This window comes from Bufo gargarizans, chromosome 1 (genome assembly GCF_014858855.1).
Source record: "Bufo gargarizans isolate SCDJY-AF-19 chromosome 1, ASM1485885v1, whole genome shotgun sequence".
Taxonomy (NCBI): domain Eukaryota; kingdom Metazoa; phylum Chordata; class Amphibia; order Anura; family Bufonidae; genus Bufo; species Bufo gargarizans.
Window position 1 is genome coordinate 451,458,833 of NC_058080.1, and position 27,967 is coordinate 451,486,799.

General features: G+C 40.4%; 1 protein-coding gene across 1 annotated transcript in view; it reads right to left on the reverse strand.

Annotated features, from left to right (window-relative positions):
* Positions 1 to 558: 558 nt before the first annotated feature.
* The window catches only part of UHRF2 (ubiquitin like with PHD and ring finger domains 2), a 113,187-nt gene continuing 85,778 nt past the window's right edge, over positions 559 to 27,967 (reverse strand). Inside the window, exons 9-17 of the mRNA XM_044272564.1 lie at positions 25,408 to 25,515; positions 16,688 to 16,792; positions 16,485 to 16,591; positions 10,290 to 10,452; positions 10,010 to 10,147; positions 8,739 to 8,976; positions 5,347 to 5,510; positions 4,353 to 4,451; positions 559 to 1,660 (exon numbers count right to left, since the gene is read on the reverse strand). Of these exons, the coding sequence (XP_044128499.1) occupies positions 1,514 to 1,660; positions 4,353 to 4,451; positions 5,347 to 5,510; positions 8,739 to 8,976; positions 10,010 to 10,147; positions 10,290 to 10,452; positions 16,485 to 16,591; positions 16,688 to 16,792; positions 25,408 to 25,515 (1,269 nt within the window). The 3' untranslated portion in view covers positions 559 to 1,513. The remainder of the gene's footprint in view (positions 1,661 to 4,352; positions 4,452 to 5,346; positions 5,511 to 8,738; positions 8,977 to 10,009; positions 10,148 to 10,289; positions 10,453 to 16,484; positions 16,592 to 16,687; positions 16,793 to 25,407; positions 25,516 to 27,967) is intronic.

The window sequence follows — 27,967 nt, forward strand, 5'->3', positions numbered from 1 at the left end:
CCAAAAGTGAGGGAAAAGTTTCAGTGCGTCTTATAGTCCGAATTCTAATGCGTGAGGCGCGGTGAGGGAAGCACTCTACTGGCTGTACTCATTCTCCTTGAACTTCCAGGCCCCGCTATGCACTGTATCCTGACAGCGTTCAGTGTCAGGATGTAGTGCACGTGATATGACTTGACGCTGTGCAACGTCAGGTCACAGTGCAAGGCGGGTTGGTGAGTGAATGGCAGCGCCGTCCGGAGCAAGCAAGGTAAGTTTATTTTTTTAACATCTGATCTGAGGTGGATGGAGGTTGGGGGATCTGATCTAAGGCTGATGAAGGATGGTAGTCCGATGGAGATTGGTGGTCTGATTATGGGGTTTGATCTGAGGTCTGGTGAAGAATTGGGGTCTGATCTAAGGTGTGCAGAAAAATATTTTAATCTTATTTTCCTCCTCCAAATCCTAGGTGCGTCTTATAGTAGATATTACCCTCATGTACAAAAAACTGTTTTTTTTTTCTCATAAAAAGAAAAATACAAAAGAGGCACACAGTACAGACAGTAAAACATAAGCAACATCTCAGAATCATAAAATATTTAATAAGGTACATTTTAGGGAATATACTGTGTATAAAATTTGAAATCACAATAGGAAGCTATTTCAGACCCTCTCCAGCTAATACCATCACCCATTTGCAATGCTCTGCAGATTGCATTACCACTGATACAAGGCTCTACTACAGCATACAGCTTGTAAACTAATACCAAAGTGACAATGTATAGAAAAGAAAAATCACAAGACTAGGATGTTGTGATTAGCTCTAAGAGCAACAAAAAAAGGTTAGAACACAGATCACGTTACACTAATGTAGCAACAATGCATATATATTGTTCTCATTAGTAATTAGTAGTCAAACTGTATAAGGTAAAAATTATGAAGCAGAAAAAAGCTCACGGTAAAAAAGTACAATAAGCAGCTCTGCAGAAGAAAAAAAACGGAAGGGAAGGAAAAAATAGAAGCTGGGAAGAAAGGAAAACATTACAATGAATCTGTTGCTCTTTAGTCTAACATATGTTTACAACTAAGTGCTGTCAGTGTACACTGAGCCCTTCAGTCCTGAAAGGTGTCGACAAGCCTTTGCCCTGCAACGCACTGTGGACTCCCCTCGGCACCGGAGCAAAGAAGACTCGTGGACCAGGCACAACTTCCAGAGGCAGTGTGTTGCTAAACATCAGATAACCAATCTTTTAATCTCTTCGTCTCCATGTTTTCTTCTCTGTCTTGAGGTAGTTGGATGAAAACAAGCAAGTATCGAGTGTAGTAGCAAAGATGCTGCACAAGTTCTTTCAAATCAGGCCTTAGCAGGCAAACTACCTCGGATACTGAGACAGCCAAGAACTGAAGACATGGTGACACGGAGAAAGGTGGTGCTTGAGATCCATGGTGCCTGTTGGTCCACGTTCCTTTTCGTGATTTGAGAAGAATGTCTTTATTTATAAAATGTCAAAAAGAGATGCTCTGGGAGCATAACAAATCATCGCCCTTTGCTGTAACCAGGAAAAAACTGGTCAAGCAATGTCTGCAGGACCTTATTTGGAACCATATTGTAAGTCTTTCCAAGGTCATAGCGGCATGCTGGACAAGTGTAGACCTCAGCTCGGAAGGATCGTTGCAAGCAGCTCTAAATAACAACCAAGATTATGCATTAGCTCTTGTAGAAACAACAGAAAAATCCCCTAAGCATAAGGTATTTATAAGGGAATATATCATCACAAAATGGCCTATTTTTAAATCAAATTTTTATTTTAAAAATATTTTTGGGAATTGTTGATTTTATTTAAATTTTTTCAAGTAAGTCTATATATACAGTGGATATAAAAAGTCTACACACCCCTGTTAAAATGTCTGGTTTCTGTGATGTAAAAAAAAGGAGATAAAGATAAATCATTTCAGAACTTTTTCCACCTTTAATGTGACCTAAAAACTGTACCACTCAATTGAAAAACAAACTGAAATCTTTTAGGTGTGCACACCCTCACAACTCGGGATGTAGCTGTGTTCAGAATTAAGCAATCACATTTAAAATCATGTTAAATCGGAGTCGGCATACACCTGTCATCATTTAAAGTCCCTCTGATTAACCCCAAATAAAGTTCAGCTGCTCTAGTTGGTCTTTCCTGAAATTTTCTTAGTCGCACCCCACAGCAAAAGCCATGGTCCACAGAGAGCTTCCAAAGCATCAGAAGGATCTCATTGTTAAAAGGTATCAGTCAGGAGCAGGGTACAAAAGAATTTCCAAGGCATTAGATATACCAAGGAACACAGTGAAGACAGTCATCATCAAGTTGAGAAAATATGGCACAACAGTGACATTACCAAGAACTCGAAGTCCCTCCAAAATTGATGAAAAGACGAGAAATAAACTGGTCTGGGAGGCTACCAAGAGGCCTACAGCAGCATTAAAGGAGCTGCAGGAATATCTGGCAATTGCTGGCTGTGTGGTACATGTGACAACAATCTCCCGTATTCTTCATATGTCTGGGCTATGGGGTAGAGTGGCAAGACGAAAGCCCTTTCTTACGAAGAAAAACATCCAAGCAAGGCTACATTTTGCAAAAAACACATCTGAAGTCTCCCATAAGCATGTGGGAAAAGGTGTTATGGTCTGATGAAACCAAGGTTGAACTTTTTGGCCATAATTCTAAAAGATATGTTTGGCCCAAAAACAACACTGCACATCACCAAAAGAACACCATACCCACAGTGGAGCATGGTGGTGGCAGCATCATGCTTTGGGGCTGTTTTTCTTCAGCTGGAACTGGGGACTTAGTTAAGCTAGAAGGAATTATGAACAGTTCTAAATACCAGTCAATATTGGCACAAAACCTTCAGGCTTCTGCTAGAAAGCTGAACATGAAGAGGAACTTCATATTTCAGCATGGCAAGGACTGAAAGCATACATCCAAATGAACAAAGGAATGGCTTCACCTGAAGAAGATTAAAGTTTTGGAATGGCCCAGCCAGAGCCCAGACCTGAATCTGATTGAAAATCTGTGGGGTGATCTGAAGAGGGCTGTGCACAGGAGATGCCCTCGCAATCTGACAGATTTGGAGTGTTTTTGCATAGAACAGTGGGCAAATCTTGCCAGGTCAAAATATGCCATGCTGATAGACTCCTACCCAAAAAGACTGAGTGCTGTAATAAAATCAAAAGGTGCTTCAACAAAGTATTAGTTTAAGGGTGTACACAATTATGCAACCATATTATTTTATTTTTATATTTTTTCTTCCCTCCACCTAAAAGATTTCAGTTCATTTTTCAATTGAGTTGTACAGTTTATAGTTCACATTGAAGGTGGAAAAAGTTCTGACATTTTAACAGGGGTGTGTAGACTTTTTATATCCACTGTATATTCTAAACTCTTTTCAGCAGTCATATTATCACAGGCAGAATTACAATGAAAGATAAAATCTATTTCATCGCTTTGCAAGGTATTGATTTAGTATCAAGTATAGTGATACTTTACTTGGTATCAAAGTTCAAATTCTGGTATCGTGACAACCCTACTGAAAGACAATGTACACCACTAAAAAAAATCATTAGTGACACATTCTCTTTAAGGAAATATATTTTATAATAGCAGCTATGTAAAATATTACTGGCAGTATTGTATTTACTTTGTTATTTATGTTTGCATTGCTTGTTTTTGCTTTTTTAAACTATAAATGCTTTATTTTCTAGTACATTTCCTGTATTTTTCACTTTTTCACCGTAAGTGTGGGAAAAATGTCAGTGCGTCTTATAAAGTGTGTACTAGTGAGAACTTGCATTATGGAAGCGCTCACTAGTATGCAGTAGGTGCAGGGAGTGAAGCGCTACTGGCACCCACCCTCCCTGGTCTTCTTCCCTGGGGCCGGGCTGCGTAAAGCTTCAGGATGTAGTGAGCGCACTATGACCTGATGCTTCATGCAGTCAAGCCTGAGCTACGTCTTATCATCAAGTGCATCTTATAAGATGAAAAATATGGTATTTATTGATCAAAGTTTTGCCAGAATTTTCATGTCCAGGTACGACCACACAGAGAGGCTGTGCTGCACTTGGGATGCAGTCATACAAGCTGCATCCTGTTAACTATTTACAGCTGCATTTTTTCTTCCGTTTCACTGTTAATGGCTGCACATTTTTGCAGGTTATTGCACTGCCATTAACAGTCAACACAAAAGAAAAAATCCTGTTGTAATTAGTTGGTAGGATGCAGTTGTGGTTCATACAGCCGCACGATACTCAGCCGCATCCCAAGTCCAGCACTGCTGCTCCGAGTGGTTGTACTCTTACACTTAGAAATCAATCCCAATGATGAAATATCACTTACTTTGCACACATTATGGAGGCATGCTGTTGTTACAGGTTGATACACTAACTCTTGACAGCAGACACACATGAATGTTTGTTCAACTTTATTCAGAAATTTCTAGAAAACAAAAATTTGTAATACATCATTATAGCGACTACCACAGCAAATGATAACACAACTTTTTTACATCTTGGGAGGCAAGATCACTTTTAGGGATCATTCAAATGACCATATTCATTTTGGGGTCTAAAAATTGTGGATCTGCAAGACACAGATGCTTGCTATGTGCGTTCCGTATTTAGCGGAATGGAAGACCCTATGATGAACAGGCAAGATTAGGCAGATCTTTATTTTTTATGGCACCTCAGAATGGAAGTACAGATGCGGACAGCGCATGTTTTGCGGCCCCAGTGAAATTAATGGGTCCGTATCCGTTCTGCAAAATTGCGGAATGGATGCCGACTCAAATATACGGTCATGTGAATGGGCCCTTAGACATATAGGGATTAATCCTTAAATTCTTTTTTTTCCAGAGGAGCTCTGAAAAATAATAAGGGGAGGCTGATTGGTTGCTATAGGCAATAAATCTCCAGTAACTCTCCAACATTTTAGGGTCCGTGTTGCGGCAGACAGACTTACCACTGTTAAAATGAATCAAACATAAATCACCATAGACCATCTTGGAGGTCAGTGCATTGTGGCAATAAAACGGAGCATACAATTTGCCCATATTACAGTTTTCTAAAATCTATTTATTCTTTTTGTTTAGTGGAATAATACACTGCATGTATACAAAGTGGTGTATATAAGGGATTTGCTTTAATTGGATATTTAAAGCAAAACCAATATTTGTAAAGATGTAATTACAATATTTGTAAAGATGTAATTACAGACTGTAAGGAGGCTTTCAAAATTGTCCTGGACCATGCAGGGCTGTGATATTGTTAAAAGTGTATGACTAAGCTGGCGGGAGCACCTACATAGAGAAAGTGGCATGAGCTTTTACACCTACCGGACCTTCCTTGATAGAGGAAAGAACCTCATCCCAAAGCTTCTGGTTAAGAGAGTCCTCCTTAATGAGCCAATGCTGTTGTTCTGTGAGCTCAAATGCTTCACCTCGTTCTTCTTCTTCTGAACGCTTAATCAATTTGGATGGTACAACCTCTTCTACGTCATCTAAAACAAGAAAAACAATTAGTCCAGTGGGAAAATGTGGTCTTCAGTTTAAAGCATTGGTCAAGAAAGGCTATGGCTGCTATAAAAGCAGAGAGACGGGTTAGTGTGTAACTAATGAGATTATGTGGCAAGATTAGAGAATTCTAATCATTTTTAGGCTACTTTCACACTCGCGTTTTGTGTGGATCCGTCATGGACGGATCCGTTCAGATGATACAACCGTCTGCATCCGTTCAGAATAGATCCGTTTGTATTATCTGTAACATAGCCAAGACGGCTCCATTTCGAACACCATTGAAAGTCAATGGAGGACGGATCCGTTTTCTATTGTGCCAGTGAAAATGGATCCGTCCCCACTGACTTACATTGTGTGCCAGGACAGATCCGTTTGGCTCCGTTTCATCAGACGGAGACACCAAAAGGCTGCAAGCAGAGTTTTGGTGTCTGTCTCCAGAGCGGAATGGAGGCTGAACGGATGCAAACTGATGCATTCTGAGCGGATCCTTTTCCATTCAGAATGCATTAGGGCAAAACTGATCCGTTTTGGACCGCTTGTGAGAGCCCTGAATGGATCTCACAAACAGAAAGCCAAAATGCCAGTGTGAAAGTAGCCTTAGTTGTGCATCTGAAAGACAGAGGTTTCTCATTTCCCATTTTATTTATATTATTCTACACAGTTACAAATGTTTATTCATTGGGAATGCACCAGAGGAAATGTGGATAGACAAGAAATCTGGATCTGGAGAGGACGTATTAATATTGCTGGAGACAGATCTATTAAGTTACAAGACTTTTAATGAAGAAATTGTTGTGGAACAAAGTAATAAAAAAATTTAAAAAAAAAATGAAAAAAAAATAAATAAGGATTTAACCCTTTCACTCCCCATGACGTAATAGTATGTCAGCAGGTGCAAGAAGTGTATGGAGCGGATTTATCAGCTAGTAACATAGTATATAAGGCCGAAAAAAAGACATTTGTCCATCCATATGTGGAGTGTGACAGTCATGTATTACAGCCGGCTCTGATGACCGGGATCAGACATAACGCTGATCCAGGTCATTTAATCACTCAAATGCCGCAGCATCTGTGGAACCCCCATAGTGAAAACATCGGCTATCTGTCTTAAACCGCCTTTGTTTACGTCAGTAAAAAGGCGTATTGGTGGTCACTAAGGGACGGTGGCTCAGTGGTTAGCACTGGTGCCTTGCAGGGCTGGGGTCCCCAGGTTCGAATCCGACCAAGGACAGCATCTGCATGGAGTTTGTATGTTCTCCCCGTGTTTGCCTGGGTTTCCTCCGGCTTCCTCCCACACTCCAAACACATACTGATAGGGCTATTGTCGAATATTTAGAAAAGGCTCAACCAGCAAACTACTGGAGCTCAGCCTTTCAGTTACCAACTGAAAAGAGGGAATAAATCAATAATAATATAGGCTGGCTCACAGTATTTTTGCATAATTTTTTTTTATTAATACACTAAATCAAAAACAAACTAGCTTTGTGCCATCATATCAGCATACATACATGAATAAATGTGTACAAATGGGTAAATATGTGCGGAGCTCACGCACAAACCTAGATGGTTGGAGTACTCCTAAGAATAGGACCAAATGGCTAGAGTGAGACTGCAAGAGATTTTCAATTAAATTGAACCGCTTAAATATCCAGGACATAGATGTCGATTTGCCGGATAGTTGAAACAAAGGTTCCAAAAAGGTTCCAGAACGTCTTTGCTGTAATTCCCACAGGAAAGGTTCTCTATTCAAGTGTCCTGTAACAGATCATAACCGCACTTATTTGGCAATGTTCCACTTACTTTTTACTTCCGGAGGAAGACCTCAGACCCGCTGGCTCAGCGTCCCACTCGCTCAGCGTCCCACGTGTCCAGCCAGATAGTCGATCGCTGGTTAGTGACGTAGGCGCCTGAAGCCGTCAGACCCACGGAAGCTGGTTAAGCTGAGCTGAGCTGGTGATTGCCTGAGCCTGTCAGGCCCAGCGGCAGTGGATACAACAGGATTTTACCTTGAATTTGCGGTAATGTTGAATATAATATCACAGGTTTTTAATCCACTTTATTAGTAGTTGATAGATGCAAAACCTTTCAAGCGGTATGGGACGTCTTCAAATACTTGTAAAAGTTGAAAAGATTAAAGATCGAAGAAAGTCCTCTTCTTGCTTATTTTGTAAAAAATGCCTTCTATGATTATCTACTGAGGAAGGAACTTGTTTCCGAAATGCGTCTAGTGTGTATAGAGACCAAGGCTACTGGTGCGTTTTTTACAAAATAAGCAAGAAGAGGACTTTCTTCGATCTTTAATCTTTTCAACTTTTACAAGTATTTGAAGACGTCCCATACCGCTTGAAAGGTTTTGCATCTATCAACTACTTATAAAGTGGATTAAAAACCTGTGATATTATATTCAACATTACCGCAAATTCAAGGTAAAATCCTGTTGTATCCACTGCCGCTGGCCTGACAGGCTCAGGCAATCACCAGCTCAGCTCAGCTTAACCAGCTTCCGTGGGTCTGACGGCTTCAGGCGCCTACGTCACTAACCAGCGATCGACTATCTGGCTGGACACGTGGGACGCTGAGCGAGTGGGACGCTGAGCGAGCGGGTCTGAGGTCTTGCTCCGCAAGTAAAAAGTAAGTGGAACATTGCCAAATAAGTGCGGTTATGATCTGTTACAGGACACTTGAATAGAGAACCTTTCCTGTGGGAATTACAGCAAAGACGTTCTGGAACCTTTTTGGAACCTTTGTTTCAACTATCCGGCAAATCGACATCTATGTCCTGGATATTCAAGCGGTTCAATTTAATTGAAAATCTCTTGCAGCCTCACTCTAGCCATTTGGTCCTATTCTTAGGAGTACTCCAACCATCTAGGTTTGTGCGTGAGCTCCGCACATATTTACCTATTTGTACACATTTATTCATGTATGTATGCTGATATGATGGCACAAAGCTAGTTTGTTTTTGATTTAGTGTATTAATAAAAAAAAATTATGCACAAATACTGTGAGCCAGCCTATATTATTATTGATTTACATACTGATAGGGAACTTAGATTGTGAGCTCCACTGGGGACAGTTGGATGCTAATGTCTGTAAAGCGCTGCGGAATATAGTAGCGCTATATAAGTGCATAAAATAAATGTAACTCATTGTTTTAGATAGGCCACTGATCCAAGGATTCATTCTGTTTGACATCCTTTTTATACACATACCATCCTCGGAAGGTCTCTTCTCGTTTCCATTGCTTTGGGTGCTGCTGTGTCTTGAGCTGCTACGGGTAGAATGGCTGTGTTGCTCTGCGTTTTCCTCCTTGTTCTGGTTCTCAGCACCACTTCGGGGAGTCTGATTATTGGGGCTAGCTGGACTGCTTGGCTCAGATTTCACAGGCTGCTTCTTAACCTTATCTTTTTTCTCCTTGTTAGCCATGGCCTCCAAATATCCTTCTGGGAACTACATGAAATGCAAAACATTTAAGGCTGGATTTTTATGACAAAGTGTGGGTAGAGGTTACCAATACAGCATTAGAATAATAAAGTGGTTGCATTTGAAAGCATGTATAACATTACAACGTCACATGGTAGGCTTCTCATGCTGCCTCCTTTATGACCTGCGTCTTCCTGCTTCACCTTCTGACCTGCGTACTAATCTCCTTCTTCCAAAGGTCTGAGGATAATTCAGTTTACACTCATTTAAGGAATAGTAAGAATGAAGAGTACAAAGAGTTGATGAATATGTGCAAATACCTAACGGACAGTCTTCACATGATGCAAAAGGAGTTGGGAGTAGAACAGAATATTAGCAACAGTCTGACACCATCGGTACTGACAGAACCAGACTGTAAGGACCCATGCTATGGACTACGGAGATTTTAACAAACAAATCCAGCAGGTACAACACAGTTCTAAGAAGAAATATGCTCCAGTTTTATTTAAAGGAGAATACAAGTAAATACAGAAAAATTCAAGTCAGGAGAGGTGACAGCCCCTTGCAATTTTCAACTTTTTTAGTGTGCTGGACTGCTCCCTTGGTTTGGCACATGTTCTCCTGCCACACGACAACCAATTCTTCATTTCTAAGTGCATCTCCTAAATGAACATCAGAGCATTGTGATATGTCTTGTCCTCACTCACTAGCTTCTGGCACAGCCTAATAGGCAGAAACCTATCTCAGACCCATGGGGCCCTTGTTAGGTCACCAGTTGCCATAATTAGCTATTGGTTTCTGCTGGTCGCATGGGCAAAGCTTCTGTGCCACTCCGGTCTTCCTGATGTAAATGCATGTCATGGAACCTCATGGCAAGGCAACCCATGAAGTGCATTTACATCATCAAGCATCAGGGGGCCCAGGAGTTTGGAATGTGCAGCAAGCACACCCGGATATGATGCTCTGTAATGTAGTGTAGTGTAGTGTATATGAATTACTGATATGGAACTACAAATACATACTGTATGCTGCTGAGAGGCACATACATTGCATGTCTCACCTGCAAAGTTAGTCCAAGCTTCTTTGAACGTTCTATGCCCTCTGCAGTCCAAGGAGCAGGCTCCACATCATCTCTCCTTAAGAGATAGCGCCACACCAGAAACCCACACTTGCCTATTTCAGGCCAGTATTTCACCACCTAAGTAAAAATAAAAATCAGCAGTATTCATTCTGTTTCTTGTGGATTAATTATTAGAATAAACATAAAACAATTCACATGCACCACATTTGTTCTAGCAAGTATTTTAAGTAAGGCAGTTATTCCCCGGGGGGTAGAAGACCTTGTAAATGCCATCGTATCTGTTGCCATCTTCAGGGGCATATTTGCTGATCCTACGACCTTTCGAGCTCCGTACAACTCGGACAGGCTTTCCAGCTCTCCAATTTTTAGACTCTGCTCCATCTTTATCATTCAGGGCTGCATCACAGTTTAGGGCCAGGGCCCTAGAAGAATATACAAAATAGAAGTACATTATTTATTATAAAGTCATCACATTTCAAATTGCTTAACACAACCTCTGAATACTATAGTGGCAAGTAACATGTAACAGAAACTGTTATATAAGAGCTCTCCATCTATAGTCCATACCTCCAAATATTTCAGAAATCAGGAAATGCATCCAGATTCAAAAATAATAAGAAAAGGATACATTTAAAGTTCATGGACACCTCTGACATGGAAGAAATGATTCGTACATATTCGTGATTACCTTGAATAAGTAAAGTGTACTAAGTTTCAGTCTGCCATCTTCATTCATTTTGAGAACCCCTGGTATTCAGGTTGCAACCTTCTCCTAGGTTCAGACTTTTCTCACGTGGAAGTGTTCCTCCCAGTAATGTATGCTGGATCTGTGTCCCCAGAATGCTGCGGTCTTCCCCCTGCACGCTGCCTTGTGTGACCTTTCCTTCCTATACCCAGCCTGTGTGAGCTGCCCTCCTTGGATCCTCCCCCCTCCAAAAACATATGCCTTGTACAACCTCCTGCCATATGCAACACTGAGAGAAGGGAGGGGGAAAGCAGAGAGAGCCAGCAGAAACAGGAACAGAGCCCTGACGGATTTATGTCAGATTCAGAAGATACAGCAGCTAGCTGAAGGACTTACACACACTCTGCAGAGGAAAATGGTAGAGTATTTTTAATGAAGACTACTTAGCAAGTTGCATTTAGAAAGCAAATAGTAATATAATGAAGTGCAAAGGTGTTGATAGCCTTCAAGCATATACCACATATAGTGCTAAGTGGGCTTTTTCCTTTGAGAAGCTTTTATCAGCAAGTACAGAGTACTGTGTGCAACATATTTATATATATATATATATATATATATATATATATATATATACATACATACATACACACATGACATTACTAACCCCCAATATCCAATTGTAATTCAGCAGCATTTATAAAGTACAATATATACCACCGCAATAGCAATATTAACAGTACAGTGCCACAAAAATACACTTGACACCTAATGTGTAATGTAGCATTTATCTTTAATGATTTTTACTGGGTTTCATAAATGCTACTGTTTACAGGATTTGAAAATGCAGCCCGTGACAGGTTTACACATGGTCTTTGACAATATATCTGTCTTAGGCTACTTTCACACTTGCGGCAGTGTGATCCGGCGGGCAGTTCCGTCGTCTGAACTGGCCGCCGGATCCGCCGATCTGCTGCTGCCTGAAAGCATTTGTGAGACGGATCCGGATGCGGATCAGTCTCACAAATGCATTGCAAGGACGGATCCGTCTCTCCGCTTGTCATGCGGACCGACGGATCCGTCTTGTACATTTTTACCGATCTGCGCATGCGCATGCCGGAACGATGGATCCGGTATTCTGAATGCCGGATCCGGCGCTAATACATTCCTATGGGAAAAAATGCCGGATCCGGCGTTCAGGCATGTCTTCAGTTTTTTTGGCCGGAGAGAAAACCGTAGCATGCTGCGGTTTTCTCTTTTGCCTGATCAGTCAAAACGACTGAACTGAAGACATCCTGATGCAAACTGAACGGATTACTCTCCATTCAGAATGCATGGGGATAAAACTGATCAGTTCTTTTCCGGTATAGAGCCCCTGTGACGGAACTCTATGCCGGAAAAGAAAAACGCTAGTGTGAAAGTACCCTTACCCACTGAAGAACACATACAGCGGCATGCAGAAAACTTGTCGCAATTGGCCATCTGCTTAAATTCTTATAGTGATGTGACAGTAACTCAGTCTTATGTATACGGACCCTGATTACAAGCCTCATATCTGTGGAGGCACCAGTGGCTTGACACCAAACGTACCATGAGGCAATGAAGCAGGGATTCAACATACAGTTGTGTTCAAAATAATAGCAGTGTGTTTAAAAAAGTGAATAAAGCTCAAAATCCTTCTAATAGCTTTTATTTCCATACACACAAATGCATTGGGAACACTACACATTCTATTCCAGATCAAAACGTGAAGAAAAATATATCAAATTTGTGTTGTTTCTCAAAAAAAAATAAAAAAAAAAAATTAAGAAAAGTGATTATTAGACTGTTGAAAACAATAGCAGTGTCTGTGTTCTTTCCTTTGAATAACTAATATTTAGTTGTACAACCACTGTTTCTGAGAACTGCTGTACATCTGTGTTGCATGGAGTCAACCAACTTCTGGCACCTGTGAACAGGTATTCCAGCCCAGGATGATTAGACTACATGCCACAGTTCTTCTCTATTTCTTGGTTTTGCCTGAAACTGCATTTATTATGTCACCCCGCAAGTTTTCTATTGGATTAAGATCCGGGGATTAGGCTGGCCACTCCATAACGTCAATCTTGTTGGTCTGGAACCAAGATGTTACACGTTTACTGGTGTGTTTGGGGTCGTTGTCTTGTTGGAACCCCTATTTTAAGGGCATTTCCTCTTCAGCATAAGGCAGCATGACCTCTTCATACTTCAACACCGTAGTATGAGAAACATCCCCATAATCATGATGCTTGCGCCACCATGCTTCACTGTCTTCACAGTGTACTGTGGCTTGAATTCAGTGTTTGGGGGTCATCTGACAAACTGTCTCCGGCCACTAGACCCAAAAAGAACAATCTTACTTTCCTCAGTCCACAAAATGTCTCTTTAGGCCAGTCAATGTGCTCTTTGGCAAATTGTAACCTCTTCAGCACACGTCTTTTTTTTTCCAACAGTGGGACTTTGCGGGGGCTTCTTGCAGATAGCTTGTCTTCACATAGGCGTCTTCTAATTGTAACAGTACTCACAGGTAACTTTAGACCGTCTTTTATCTTCCTGGAGATGATTGTTGGCTGAGTCCTTGCCATTTTGGCTATTCTTCTATCCATTTGAATGGTAGTTTTTCGCAGTCTTCCACATGTTTCAGGTTTTGGTTGACATTTTAAACATTTGTGATCATTTTAGCTGAGCAGCCTATTATTTTCTGCACTTCTTTATATGTTTTCCCCTCTCCAATCAACTTTTTAATTAAGGTACACTGTTCTTCTGAACAATGTCTGGAACGACCCATTTTCCTCAGAATTTCAGAGAGAAATGCACTGTAACCAGCATGTACAATATTTGCTTCCCTCCTTCCTTAAATAAGGGCAATAAGTGCCACCTGTTTTTCAAAGAATGAATGACCTCACTAATTGAACTCCACACTGCTAATATTTTGAACATGCTCCTTTGAATAAGTGATTGAATTACAGATCAGCAGCATGCATGTCATGACTGTTGGGTCTTTTGGGTTTCTATTACTCTACTACACCTGCTAGTAAATTATTTGCCATGTAGAAATATCATAATTTCTACCAAAAACAGTAATTGATCAGGTTAGTGATGTCTGACTGCAATTATTTTGAACACTACTGTACATTACAACTCACTCGATCAGATGTGCTGCAATGTTTTAGGCATAACAGGATATGTTAATATGTGTTGTCAACTAGCTGATACCTTGCTCAAAGGAGTTTTATATCAATTTAATACATATGTGCTCTAAGGCTATGTTCACATGCTGTGCTATTTTGTCCAACCCCGCCGGGAAACCGGACCCCACTGCAGTTAATGTGGTGCATCGTGCACCTTTTGTGTCAGACATGTGACGGGCCCAGCACTTCCATTATTTTAGCTGTCCGGCTCCTACAAGAAAGCAGAACAGCAGGAATCCAAACAATGATGTACACATGGTCTAAGGCTGGAATAACCATTATGTCAAATGTGTCACCCTCTCAACAAGTGCAATCTGATAATGTTTCTTTTTAACTACAATGGTGTTGTACCCCTGCCAGAAACAAACACCCGATGCTATCACCCATTTGTGAACTTACCTTGTAAATACTGCACTTTTCTCATTTTAATTCCTTTTTGAATTTTGTAAAGTGAAACTATTGCACAGCAAACAAAAGGTACACACATAAAAAAATGAACACCTCTAATTACAACATATAAGGCAATAAACATACTGTAGATAACCTCAAAGTAAAGCCATATGAAGTAAAGTAAAATAAATAAACCCAGGTGAACAACTAGCAATGAAAGTAAAACCATTCCACACTCTTAACCCCTTCCTGACATATCCTATTTTTGTAAATCTGAGGTGTCAATTTATGTGGTAATATCTCTGGAATGCTTGTATTTATCTAAGCCATTCTGAGAATGTTTTCTCGTGACACACTGTACTTCATGTTAGTGGTAAATTTGAGTCACTATGTCTTACCTTTATTTATTTAAAAAAAACAGGAAATATGGAAAAATTCACTATTTTCTATATTTGAATTTCTCTGCTTTTAAGACAGATAGTGATATCCCATAAAACTAGTTACTTGTTATTAACATTCACCATTTGTCTACTTTATGTTGATATATTTTATGGTTTTTGGACGTTTCAAAAATGTTAAAAAAAAAGTTTCCAAAACCAACTTTTTAAAGGACCAAGTCAGTTATGAAGTCATTTAGTAGAAGTGTACCATTTTGTGGTACATAGTACTTTTTGATCACACAAGGTGACCCAAAAATTGGTGTTCTGCAAGTTTCTATTTTTTTTTACAGCGTACACCTGAATGGGCAGATTATATCCTATTTTTATAAAGCCAGTCATTACTAATATGTCTAGTTTTCAATTTTTTTCAATAGTTAAAGGGCTTGATGATTTATTTTTTATTTTTTTACACTTGAAACTTTTATTTTTATAAAACACTTTCTTTTTGTTCCACTAGTGGACTTTTACAATGCATTACAACAAATAGTGTATTGCAATGCATTGCGACTGCCAGTATTAGGCTAGGTCTACACGAAGACATTTGTCGCAACAATGTTGCGCGACAAATTTTTATAAGGATAGTCTATGGTGTCGCACTGCGACATGCTGCGACTGTGACAGTCGCAAAAAATCCATTCGAGATGGATTTTTCTGCGACTATCGCGTCGCAGCATGTCGCATTGCAACACTATAGACTATCATTATAAAAATTGTCGCGCGACAAATGATGCAGTGTAGTTGTGCCCTGTTGCGCGACTTATTGTCGCGCTACACATGTCGTCGTGTAGACCTAGCCTTAGGCACACCAATGTCGCGTGACAATTTTTATAATGGTAGTCTATGGTGTCGCACTGTGACATGCTGCGACTGCGAGAGTCGCAAAAAATCCATTAAAAATTGATTTTTCTGCGACTGTCGCGTCACAGTGCGACACCATAGACGAACATTATAAAAACCTTTGTGCGACAAATGTTGCAGTGTAGTTGTGCCTCATCTGTCGCGCAACAGATGTCGTCGTGTAGACCAACCCTTACACTGACAACTGCCTATGAGACCCAGCCTTAGCCCTGGGCTTCATAGACCTCAGTAGCTGGCAGATCCCGAGGCCTTTATAAGGCTTCGGGCTGCCTTACCAGCCATCAGCACCACACAATCACATTGTGGGAAGCCGGTGGGTTCAAAGAGAAAGTCCCTTTCCTCTGTTAACCCCTTAGATGCAACAATCACCATTGATAGCAGCATCTAAGGGGTTAATCAACAATTCACCAATGTCAGTAACAGCTGGGCCACTGCTGTTGATTGGGCAAGCACAGCCCCTGTGCCAGCCCAATCAGGGCACTGTACTGTACCATACATATACAATGGATTGCAGGAAGGCACTTATCTTTGTGCCGTACATGTATGGCGCATGTTGGGAAGGGATTAATCAAGGTTGCATGCTCCATAATTACAGGCTCTAGTGGAATCTAGTAATGTTATCTATGGCGATCTGTCGGTATTAGAAGTGTCATCATTCACTACTGTACTGCTATGAACTATTAAAGCTCTACACAGGAAGGAGAACACATAGCTATTTCATTCACATCTATATCAATTGGAAAACACTCTACAGGTAAAGAGGAGTGTGTAAATACGCCCTAAATTCAATTAGGAATAAAATGCTATTTTTATGTATATGTATACAAATTGAACCATTTAACTCATGAATTGATATGTTAGCTTAGAAATATTACCTGTTCATATGAGTCAATGTTTGATCAAATGAATGCTCGCCGATTCTTTTGTTGCCAGAAAGATCTCTGCCACCACTTCCTGTGTATGTGAACTCATCCCCTCGGTCCTAAAATGAAAAAGAAATTTACAAAAACAAGAAGTTATCCATTATTCTACTGAGGAAAAAGAACTCCATCATAATCCATAAATACACAACACACACCACTTCATCTTCAAATCCACCAGCTAATACCAGAGAGTACGATCCATCATTGCTGCGCCCATGAATTCCACCAACATGAGGACGATGAACTCCCGCTTCACTGACCTGAAAATACAAAGGGAGACGGCATATATTACACAGCATAAAAATACAGACCTACTTTAGAAATTAAATAATGCAATATTTTGAAAGCAAATTCTAGTTTCACCTTCAGTAACCACTGTCAATATTGAGTCAGATTCCTACGTTTTTTTCCTACAAACTCGTATCCAGATTATACACTTTTATCACAATTTATTTATTTTTACTTAAAAGCCTAAGACATGTGTCAAACAGCAGAAAATCCACATTGGATCTGGCTGAAATCTGCCGCTGGAAAAAACACCCCAATAGCCATTTGCCTGTCAAAAAAAAAAAAGTCGCCACCTGGATTTAACGAAGCAAATAGTTATAAGCCTCCTATTGGATAATTACTGCATGAGCGATTATCTTTCAGCTGGCAACAAGTTATTTAACCCCGACTGGTGCAATGAGTTGCTTCTCATTTCTTAAACAACCATGTCCAAAGACACATCTCGTGGTCGTGAAAAAGATGTTAGTCTGTTTTTCAGAAGGGTCAAATCATTGGCAATCATCAAGCAGAGAAAACATCTAAGGAGATTGCAAAAACTACTAAAATTGGGTTTAAAACTGTCCAACGCATTATTAAAAACTGGAAGGATAGTGGGGACCCATCGTATTCGAGGAAGAAGTGTGGCGGGAAAAAAATCCAGAATTATCGTGATCGGCGATCACTAAACATTTGGTGAAATCAAATCGAAGAAAAACAGTACAACTCAGGGCTATGTTTCAACTCTTAAGGACACATGATGTCATGGGTCTGATCCCTAAACATGGGTCCGATCCCTAAACATGGCGCTCGCCCGCGCGTGCAGCGGGCCCCTTAGCCGCGGGGTCTCTGCTATTTTAAATAGCAGAGACTTGCGGCACATGTATGTATAAGACTGATCGAATACATCTTACCTTTCAGATGCCGTGGTCAAATGTGACCACGGCATCTGTGCAGACCGGGACCGGAAGTTGCACGCTTCCAGTCCGATAACAGCGTTCCACGGCTGAGATCGGGGACCTGTTACCTCGATCTAATTGACCGAAGCCCCAAGCCGGCTTCAGAGTCAATTAGATGTATATATCAATACAGGCCACTAGGTGGCAGTCTTGATATAGTGCAATTGAAGTCTTCAATGATGGCTATTTAGCCATCACTGAATACTATGGGCAATTGAATGATTGCCAGTAATTGTCACCCAAGGTGACATAAAAAGAGTTTTTACAAAAAAAATGTTAAAATCACCCCCCTTTCCTTAACATAAAAATAAAAATACTTAACCAATATAAAAAAAAAAATCATGGCCATCGCTGTGTGCGAAAATGCCCATAACTATTAAAATATAACAAATATAACAATATTAATAGCATATGGCAAATGGCGTAGTGGGAAAAAAAATAAAAACAGGCAATTTGCCATTTTTTGTCACTTCAACTACCCAATAATTTTTTTTTTATAAAAAGTTATCAAAAAGTCACACACATTTAAAATTGGTACCACTGAAAAGAACATATCGTTCCGCAAAAAATGCCCCGTACACATAGCTACCAAAAAGTTATAATAGGGGTCAGAATATGGTTATGAAAAAAAAAAATGTCCTCAAAAGTAAAAAAAATAAAAATCGGTATTAAAACGCAAGAACAATTATTCAAGTGTGGTATCGTTGGAACCGTACTGACCTGGAGAATAAAGATAACAGGTCAATTTTACCACATAGTGTACAGTGTAAAAAAACCTTTATCAGAATTGCGTTTCGACCCCATTTGGAATTTTTTTCCTGCTCCTGGTGCCATTAGAAAGTACAACCTGTCCCACAAAAAATAAGCCCTCATAAGGCTATGTGAATGGAAAAATATAAAAGTTAGGACTATGGGAAGGCAGGGAGTGAAAAAAAGAAAACGCAAAAATGGAAAATTCCATGGTCCTGAAGGGGTTAATAATGAAAGTAAGAGCATTTCCACACGCACAATGCGAAGGGAACTCAAGGGATTGGGACTGAACAGCTGTGTAGCCGTAAGAAAACCACTAATCAGTGAGGTAAACCAGAAAAAAAGGCTTCAATTTGCTAGGGAGCATAAAGATTGGACTCTGGAGCAATGGAAGAAGGTCATGTGGTCTGATGAGTCCAGATTTACCCTGTTCCAGAGTGATGGGCACATCAGGGTAAGTAGAGAGGCAGATGAAGTGATGCACCCTTCATGCCTAGTGCCTACTGTACAAGCCTGTGGGGGCAGTGCTATGATCTGGGGTTGCTGCAGTTGGTCAGGTCTAGGTTCAGCAACAGTATGTGCTCCAAGAATGAGGTCAGCTGACTACCTGAACATACTGAATGACCAGGTTATTCCATCAATGGATTTTTTCTTCCCTGATCCCAAGATGACAATGCCAGGATTCATCGGGCTCAAATTGTGAAAGAGTGGTTCAGGGAGCATGAGACATCATTTTCACAAATGGATTGGCCACCACAGAGTCCAGACCTTAACCCCATTGAATCTTTGGGATGTGCTGGAGAAGGTTTTGTGCAGCAGTCAGACTCCACCATCATCAATGCAAGATCTTGGTGAAAAATTAATGCAACTCTGGATGGAAATAAATCTTGTGACATTGCAGAAGCTTATCGAAATGATGCCACAGCAAATGCGTGCCATAATCAAAGCTAAAGGCTTTTTTTTGGGGATAGGCAGTGTATATAGCAGCTTCTCAAGACAAGAGACACATGCCATATGTTCTTTGCTGCTCAGCAAACCCTGCAATTCCGTGTGAAGAGGTAAAATCGAGACAAGGTGAGCGTATATTAGAAAGCTGTATTCCACCCGTACTGCAGCCTTTGGGCTTTTTGGAACTGTATTAAAGAGAGTTGTTGATACGATGACAAAGGGTTTTGTAATATACTATCTATTATAACCGCTGGTGCAGGGAGGTTGTTATTAATCTACTAGAATCACAGAGCTCATGCCGGTAGGAGAAACCTTTACTTTCATCTGTCTAGCTCTCCAACATTCAAATGAATTCAATCTTCTAAAACTTATCCGCCTTTCCTTTACCCTGGGTTCACACCTGAGCGTTCCTCAAACGCGCGTTTTACGCGCGTTTTTGTCGCGCGTTTTTATGCGCGTTTTTTGTAATAGTAAACGCGCGTTTGACGCGCGTTTGTGTCATTGACTGCAGTGTCCTATGGCCACAAACGCGCGTCAAAACGCCCCAAAGAAGCTCAAGTACTTGTTTGAGCGTCGGGCGTTTTACAGCGCGTTCGTACGCGCTGTAAAACGCCCAGGTGTGAACCCTTCCCATAGGGAAGCATTGGTTTTCATGTCTTAAGCGTTTTACAGCGCGTTTGAACGCGCTGTAAAACGCTCAGGTGTGAACCCAGGGTTAATTACATCCTTGGCTGCCCCCAGGCAGGATTTCAGATTCAACTTTCCAGACATTTTTATTAGAACTCTGACACTCAGCAGCATGACATCCATGGATCACAAATTCTTTTTAATTGTTTAAGTACATATTTTTCATTATGAAATGACCTTGATTTCTTGTGTAGCGGTCACATAATGCCAACATCGTAAAACAAATAAAAGCCAATTTAAAAGAGTTGTCCAGTAGGATATTCTTTTTTAAATAAAGGTTTTAAAAAAAAAAAAAATGCATTGAAACCTCACCGATTACCTTGCTGCATCTCAGGACCCTGCTGGTCTCCTCTTACTGGTCCCAGCTCAACCTACTGGGAGGAGATGCTTCTGTGTGGTATATTTAGATTTGCAACATATCTTAACCAATGATTTATATAATGTGTCATTTATGTGCAACAGTGTGTCGATATATATATATATATATATATATATATATACACACACAGTATATATATCGTACCATGTATGTGTCATTTAGAATATATATTTTATGCCGTATCTCACTGACTGAATATAGCCTTAGAAGGTCTAGAAAGTATTGAAACTGTCTTCCTACTAATTGGATTTCATGAGGAGAGCTGAATCTTATTAGCCATCCATGTGGACAAGTTAAATATATAAACCTGGATGCCAAGTAAGAAGACCCATTGTCCCGTTGTCCATTATCATGAATTTAAAAAGACAGTAGAAGACAGTGACTCCAACATGTCTAGATTATGGGTAAATAAAAGTGTCAGAAAGAAACCCTTATTACTGATGTATATTTGGAGAGGTTAAGAAGGTCATGTGAACGTATTAGATATTTAGAATTAATGCTTAAGGTTGTGATATTCATCTGCAATACCACAGTGCCATCTAGAGGCAGATGGACAATAGTATATTATTTTATAACTTGTTTTCTATAACATGTCAAGGGTTAAGATAACATCATAGTAGTATTTACATACGTTACACCCTCCTCAGTTGATTGGGAGATCATAATCCAGGAGGAGGTAACGTAAGATATCAGGGAGGATAAGTACTGCTGGGGTAGAAACATAGGAGGGAGATCTGACTCAAATCATCTCAAGGAACAGGGTCCTCACAAGAAAGAAAAGATCCATAAAGGAAGCTGATCATAAGAAAGATATGCCAGAAGAAACTTGAATTATATTTTGACTATTAGAGAACTCCTGAGAACTGGTCCCATCAGAGACTCTGCCCATCCTTGACTTGGTAACGCATGTTATACTGTTTACTTGTGATATTAATAAGATACTTCTATCGGTATATAGATAAAAATCCCCATATTGGGGGAATATATAGTGTTAAGCGCCTCCATAATGTTTAGTGTTCTATTAGCAAAGATGCATATTGCTCATGGAAAATCTGGCATTATTTGAGAAGAGGACTAAACCTTTGGAAAGTTATATTCTGTAGTCTGATTGCCGAATTGAATAAATTATCATATTAATATCATATATATTTTTGATTGTCATAGGCTGAGACAGAGTCAAGGGACAACATTGTTCCTGTATTAATCTGTGTTTTGTCATGTTATAACCTGTCTGGTAAACAGAAGATCCTGAGTTACTCTTGATATATTAATTGGTCTGTTTGCTAAAATTATAGCATTTGCATTTTATGATATGTAACTATAAATCGTCCTGTATTGGTGAAGTGATGGTGTTTGGTCACATCAACATCTAGTGGTGGTGAGTGGTATCACAGTTTAAAATCTGTATGTCTGGAAATCGTCAGTATTTTATTGTATTTATATGCGTTCTGTTAAAAAAAACTATATTTTTGCATAATTGATTGACTTTTTTTAAATTAATTGAATAAATTAAATTTTGAGTCTCAAAATAAAAGAAAAGGCCGCCTAGTGGATTTCCTGACTGATTTCCATATTTTATAGACATTTTATCTCTTATATATTGACATTTTATCTAAGATATTTATATTTTATATAAAAGATATAGTTTTGACATGGTGTCACGGCCATGGTCATGAGCTGGTGCTAGGTAGCTTACTGTCAAGTGCATGCGGTTACACCTGAGTTGTGTGTGTGTATGTATGCACTCTGAATGTCTGGTGTGCACTCTGTTTTCTGTTTGGTGTGCACTCTGACATTTTCCTTTCATCTGTGGCTGCCCGTGGCAACGTTTGGTGTTAGTACATGTGGTGGCAGTGTCTCGGCCTTTTGGCCGGCTCCCAGGACACGTTTGCCATACATGTCGCTGTCAACGGTAACAGCTGCAGTGAGTATTTGTGTGCATTTCCCTTTATGTGGTCTCACTACACTTCCTGGTGTTGGAAGGGTTAATTCCCTTCTTTGTGTGTGAACACTGGGTGTGTGGGTGTGACTACTTTGGCCTATTAAGCCTCAGTGAATAGCACTTGTCTGAGGGGTACTTCAGCCATGGTTAGCTGGAGCATCCTCCTGTGTATTCCATCTGCCAGTGGGAGCCACCCTTGTGGTCATAAGTTTAAGTTTATGTGTGATGTTTAAGTTGATGTTTTCCTTTATTATTCAGTGCAGCTATTGATCTGGGTTCCTCTGTGTGGATGTGTGTGTGCTGAGTTCTATTTGTATTGTTGTGGACTTCAGCTTGCCTGCACACGGATCCAGTCAGCAAGGCTGTGGCAGGTGGCTGGAACTAGTGCAGTTCACCTGCCATATCCATAGGCCTGTTTCTGTTCCCCTTTTTCCTGCAGCTTGGCCAGTGAGACTCCTGTTCCTCCGTGTCCAGAAGGAACAGGTCGTCTTACCCTTCACTCCTAGTTCAGGGACCGGCGGAGGGTGAGTAGGGATCCGAGGTTCCTGAGCATGGGCCCTCCTACCTTCAAGGTCGGCCCATGCAGCTAGGAGTTAGGGACGGATTAGGGATGCGTTAGGAGGTGACCTGCTCCCTAATTCTCTCGTCCTGGCCGAGCAGTGGTTTACATCTTCTGGCATCGCACGGCTGAGGATTTTCCCCATCCTCAGCCGTGACACATGGTGAATCACCTACACCAGCAATTAGCTGGAAGTCATCAACAAGCCGGACCAGGTAGTGGAAAAAAACAGGAACCTAGCAAGCATTGGAACGACAGCAGCGGCAGCATCAGTATCAGTGGGTTGAGTAATGAACCAAATTTTTTAATCTATTTCAACATGTATTAAAAAAACTGGACAACTGCTTTAAACTAATTCACAGTGATGTCTTCATTTCTAATATGTATGTTAACACAGCCAATATTGGTGTTGATGACACGCCAATATTGGTGTTTGCCTAACTGCTGTCTGACAACCAAAAATTTTTATTTTGACATTTACTTAGACATATCATATCATGTCAGTTATCATTAAAAGTTGGGTAATTTCGCCCATGGCATAGTTTTTCAGCATACAAATCTGCAGTGGACAGTTTCAACACCTATTTTTAATGGGTGGAAAAAATCTGCAACACATACATAATTAAAAAATACAATTAGGCACTGAAATCCGCAACACATTTGTGGCATAATTTTACATCACGTGTGGATCCTCCCTCAAGTTTAAAGGAGTTCTCTCTCTCTGGGACATGCCCCCTTACATATCCCACAATGAAACTTCACTAAAAAGAGCAGATGTACTTTGTCTACGGTCACTGTTAGAAATGACATTTAAAGGGGTTATTCCATCACTATTGTACAAAATGAAAATCAGACATCATATAGTACATGACAATCTCTTTCTAATAAAGCTAGAACCAGCCCTGTACCTCACATGGATACAGAGATCTCCCCATTCATTGCTCTAAATCCTCTGCTAGATTTATATCAAGCTGGCAGCTCAGGAGGCGTGTCTCAGCTCTCCCTATCACAGCTCAAGGGGAGTGTCTTTTCTGCTGCAGCTAAAGGGGTGTGTCTCAGCTCCCCCTATCACAGCTCAAGGGGAGTGTCTTCTCTGCTGCAGCTCAGGGGGCGTGTCTCAGCTCTCCCTATCACAGCTCAGGAGGCAGTTGAAGGATAAAACTGAGCATGTGCGGCCTTTTTAGTGAGCAGGTCAAAGAAATAAGAAAAAAAACTAACAGCAGGTAGCGCTATACAGATACATTTTATTGAATAACTCAGTGGCTTTACTAAATTTTTAATTACAAGAAATTACAAAAGTATTCAGATCCAGGTGCTGGTTTGAAAACTGTAGAATATTTTTTGTGGGACAACCTCTTTAAGCGTGTGAACCTCAGAATTGAAAGCTACTACGAACAAGTCATGGCTACGGCAGTGCTGCTCCTGCTGAAGGGAATGGACTTCAGGACCAGACCAACATAGGCAACACCTGTTTCCTATTCACCTTACAAGAGCTATAACTTTTTTTTATTTTTCCACTGACATTGCACCATTTAATGCAAAACTTTAAAGAAAAATTACTTGTGGGGCGAAAAAGAAAAAAAAAATTCAATTCTGCCACTGTTTCGTTTTGTCAGGTTAGTACAAATATGGCAATACCAAATTTACATGCTTTTGTTATGTTATACTTCTTTTAAAAAATGTAAAAAACTTTCTTTCAATTTTATAAAATTTTTGGGGGAAACTGACCACTAAACATTAATTCTGGCGTTTAACGTTTTTTTAATTTTTTTACAGCATTTACTGTATGGGATACACATCATGATATTCTAGTAGTTTAGATATTTTTGGAATGTCAAGGGGTTATGCTTCTCAATAGGCAGTGAACCCATGCTAAGGTTCAATACTTGTTGAAAACCACATCCCTTCACAATGTATGGCCACAGTAAAATATCGGGAGCAGACAATGATTGCTCACACTGAATGTGGGGCCCAGGAAAAAAAAAAGTCTGAATCTGTGTAGCAACGGCTACAGCCAGATGACAGCTGCTGTTGTTGAAGAATGTGACAGATCCTCTTTAAAACTTCTAGAATTAAGGCTACATGCACACGACCATTGTGTGTTTTGCGGTCCGCAAATCGCGGATCAGCAAAACATGGATGGCGTCCGTGTGCGTTCCGCAATTTGCGGAACGGCAAGGACAGCCTTTAATATAACTGTCTATTCTTGTCCGCAAAACGCTTAAGCTTAACATTCCATGGTTACCTTCAACTGAAAATAAAATAATAAAAATAGCACAGATTTTATAGCATAAGGTCAAATTTAAGACATCTTTATCCTGTGCCTATATAGTGAACAAAGATTAAAGGAACTACACTTTGCAAAATGTAGCCCATGAAGCAAGTACCTGAACTCTAAATTTCCATAATGCACCCACAGGAACACCAGGAATAGGGCCATAATGATTTGATGGGACAATGGTGCACTCTTTAGTACGGCCTACGCAAGCCATTCCCTTTGAAGAGAAGAAAAACTTTGGTTAGTATAGGTTGATTTACCTTTAGTACATTCACAATGAATTGGAACTAGTTTGAACCCCATTTGATACCTTATATCATAGGTCTCCAAGCAGTTGCCTGGGAGCCCCAGCTGTGTGGTCATCATAGTTATAACCATTTGCTATGGTTACAATGTGACAGCCACATTGACCAGTAATCGGTAACCCCTAAACATTGCCAGTTAAAGGGTATAAAACCAGTGTGTCAAATATCACATTAAAGTAGAAAAAAAGCAGGTACAGAAGTGTACCATAAATAGCAACAAAAAACAATAGAAGGTACATACAGAAAAATGCCAGCACACCATCAATATGTAGCTGAAATATAGGAATCTGTGTACAGAAAAAGGAAAATACTGTACATGCTAAAAACAACTAAACATGCAACAGATAACAACTATGGGAACACAAAAATAATGAGGCCCCAAAGGGGTGACTAATGATAATAAAGAAACAACAGGCTGCAATGTCCCGCACAATTTTATCATATCCGCCAGTAAAAAAGTGCAAGAATAGGAAAATATTCATATTCTTTAACAATTTTATTGGGGGAGATTATAAAAATATTTATGTGATGTAAATAGTGTTGTGTGAATCAAAGTATCCGAAGTGGACTTCAATTGGAATTTTGGGAAAAATTTGATTCGTAGCGAAGCCGAATTTCCTAGTCTATTATTCCTGAAATGGTGGGAAAAAAAAAAAACAACATACTCGCCTCATCCATTTGGCTGTCGTAACCATCTTGATTTCAGAAACCGAGAGAAAACTTGCACGGAATGATGTGTGCGTCACCGCGCTGGCCGGGGGCGGTGATGTCATTAGTGATGCCGTCATTGCGCCCAGCCAGTCATCATGTCACCGCAAGAGATTTTGTGTGGTGTCTTCAATCAAGATGGTTGCGACATCCTCTCCGCGACCAAATGGATGAGGTGAGTATTTTTTTTTTTTTTTTTTTTTTACCGGATTAGCCTAATTTTTCTAGTGTAACTGCTGTTTCATTTTTTATACCCTAATAGTATAGTACACCCTGCTGTATAAATGCTTTTGTGCTTTATAATTTAATCTTTTCCAGTTTCACCTCATAACAGCCAGAAATGTGTGTCACTTTCACATTGAGTAGGCGTCTCCTCACAGAGTTGTCATGTGCAGCCGTCTCTGATATAAACAAGAGAGACAGGAGAGCACTGGGAGGAGGAGCGCAGCCCTGGGTGCCTGGGGTCGGGCAGAAAGTGGAGGGGGAGGGCTGCTTTACATGCTGCTTTCTCCTGAATGGTAGCAGATAGAAACATGCAACTGGTCTTGTTTAAAAGCGGACAGTCCATGCTTTCATACAAGACCAGAATGACAGCTAAAGTTAAGCAACAGAGGAGAAATCACTGTTAGAAATCGAGGCGGGAATAATCACAAGTAAAACCTGCTTTTATTTTTCACTTTCAGCTGCATTCACAGCATCCCCATTTCTATCAGTGATATCTTCCCCTGTACTGAACATATTGCTGTCATTCTGGTATTGACTGGTACCAGACCAGAGATACGAGCAGATAAAGCAGCCCCCCTACATGTCGGTGTGGAGGAGAATGAGGGAGCAGCTGCAGAGCTGACAGGTGACTATTAAGCCTCTTTCACACAAGCAAGTTTTCCGTGCGGGTGCAATGCGTGACGTGAACGCATAGCACCCGCACTGAATCCTGGCCTATTAATTTCAATGGGTCTGTGTACATGAGCTTTTTTTTTTCATGCATCAGTTCTGCTTTGCGTGAAAAACGCAGCATGTACTATATTCAGCGTTTTTCGCGCAGCCCTGGCGCCATAGAAGTGAATTGGGCTTCAGTGAAAAACGCATTGCATCAGTAAGCAAGTGCGGATGCAATGCGTTTTTCACTAAAGGTTGTGAAGAGATGTTGTTTGTAAACCTTCAGTTTTTTATAACGCGCGTGAAAAATGTATCAAAACGCATCGCACCAGCGCGGAAAAAAAAATGAACAACTGAGCGCAATCTCAGACAAAACTGACTGAATTTGCTTGCAAAATGGTGCGAGTTTCCCTGAACGCACCCTGAACACATCTGGACTTAATCCTTCACGCTCATGTGAAAGAGGCCTTAAGAGGCTAAAACAAATGCTTACTGATTTCAAGTAATTGCAGGGCTTGTTTAGCTGTATGTGAGAGGATACACACTGCTCTGGGGTAGTGTCGGAGTTATCTGCAATCTGATTGGTCTTGTCTGTCTCTGGTTAGCTGTATGTGAGAGGATGCACATTGCTCTGGGGTAGTGGGGGAGTTATCTGCAATCTGATTGGTCTGGTCTGTCTCTGGTTAGCTGTATGTGAGAGGATGCACATTGCTCTGGGGTAGTGGGGGAGATATCTGCATTCTGATTGGTCTTGTCTGTCTCTGGTTAGCTGTATGT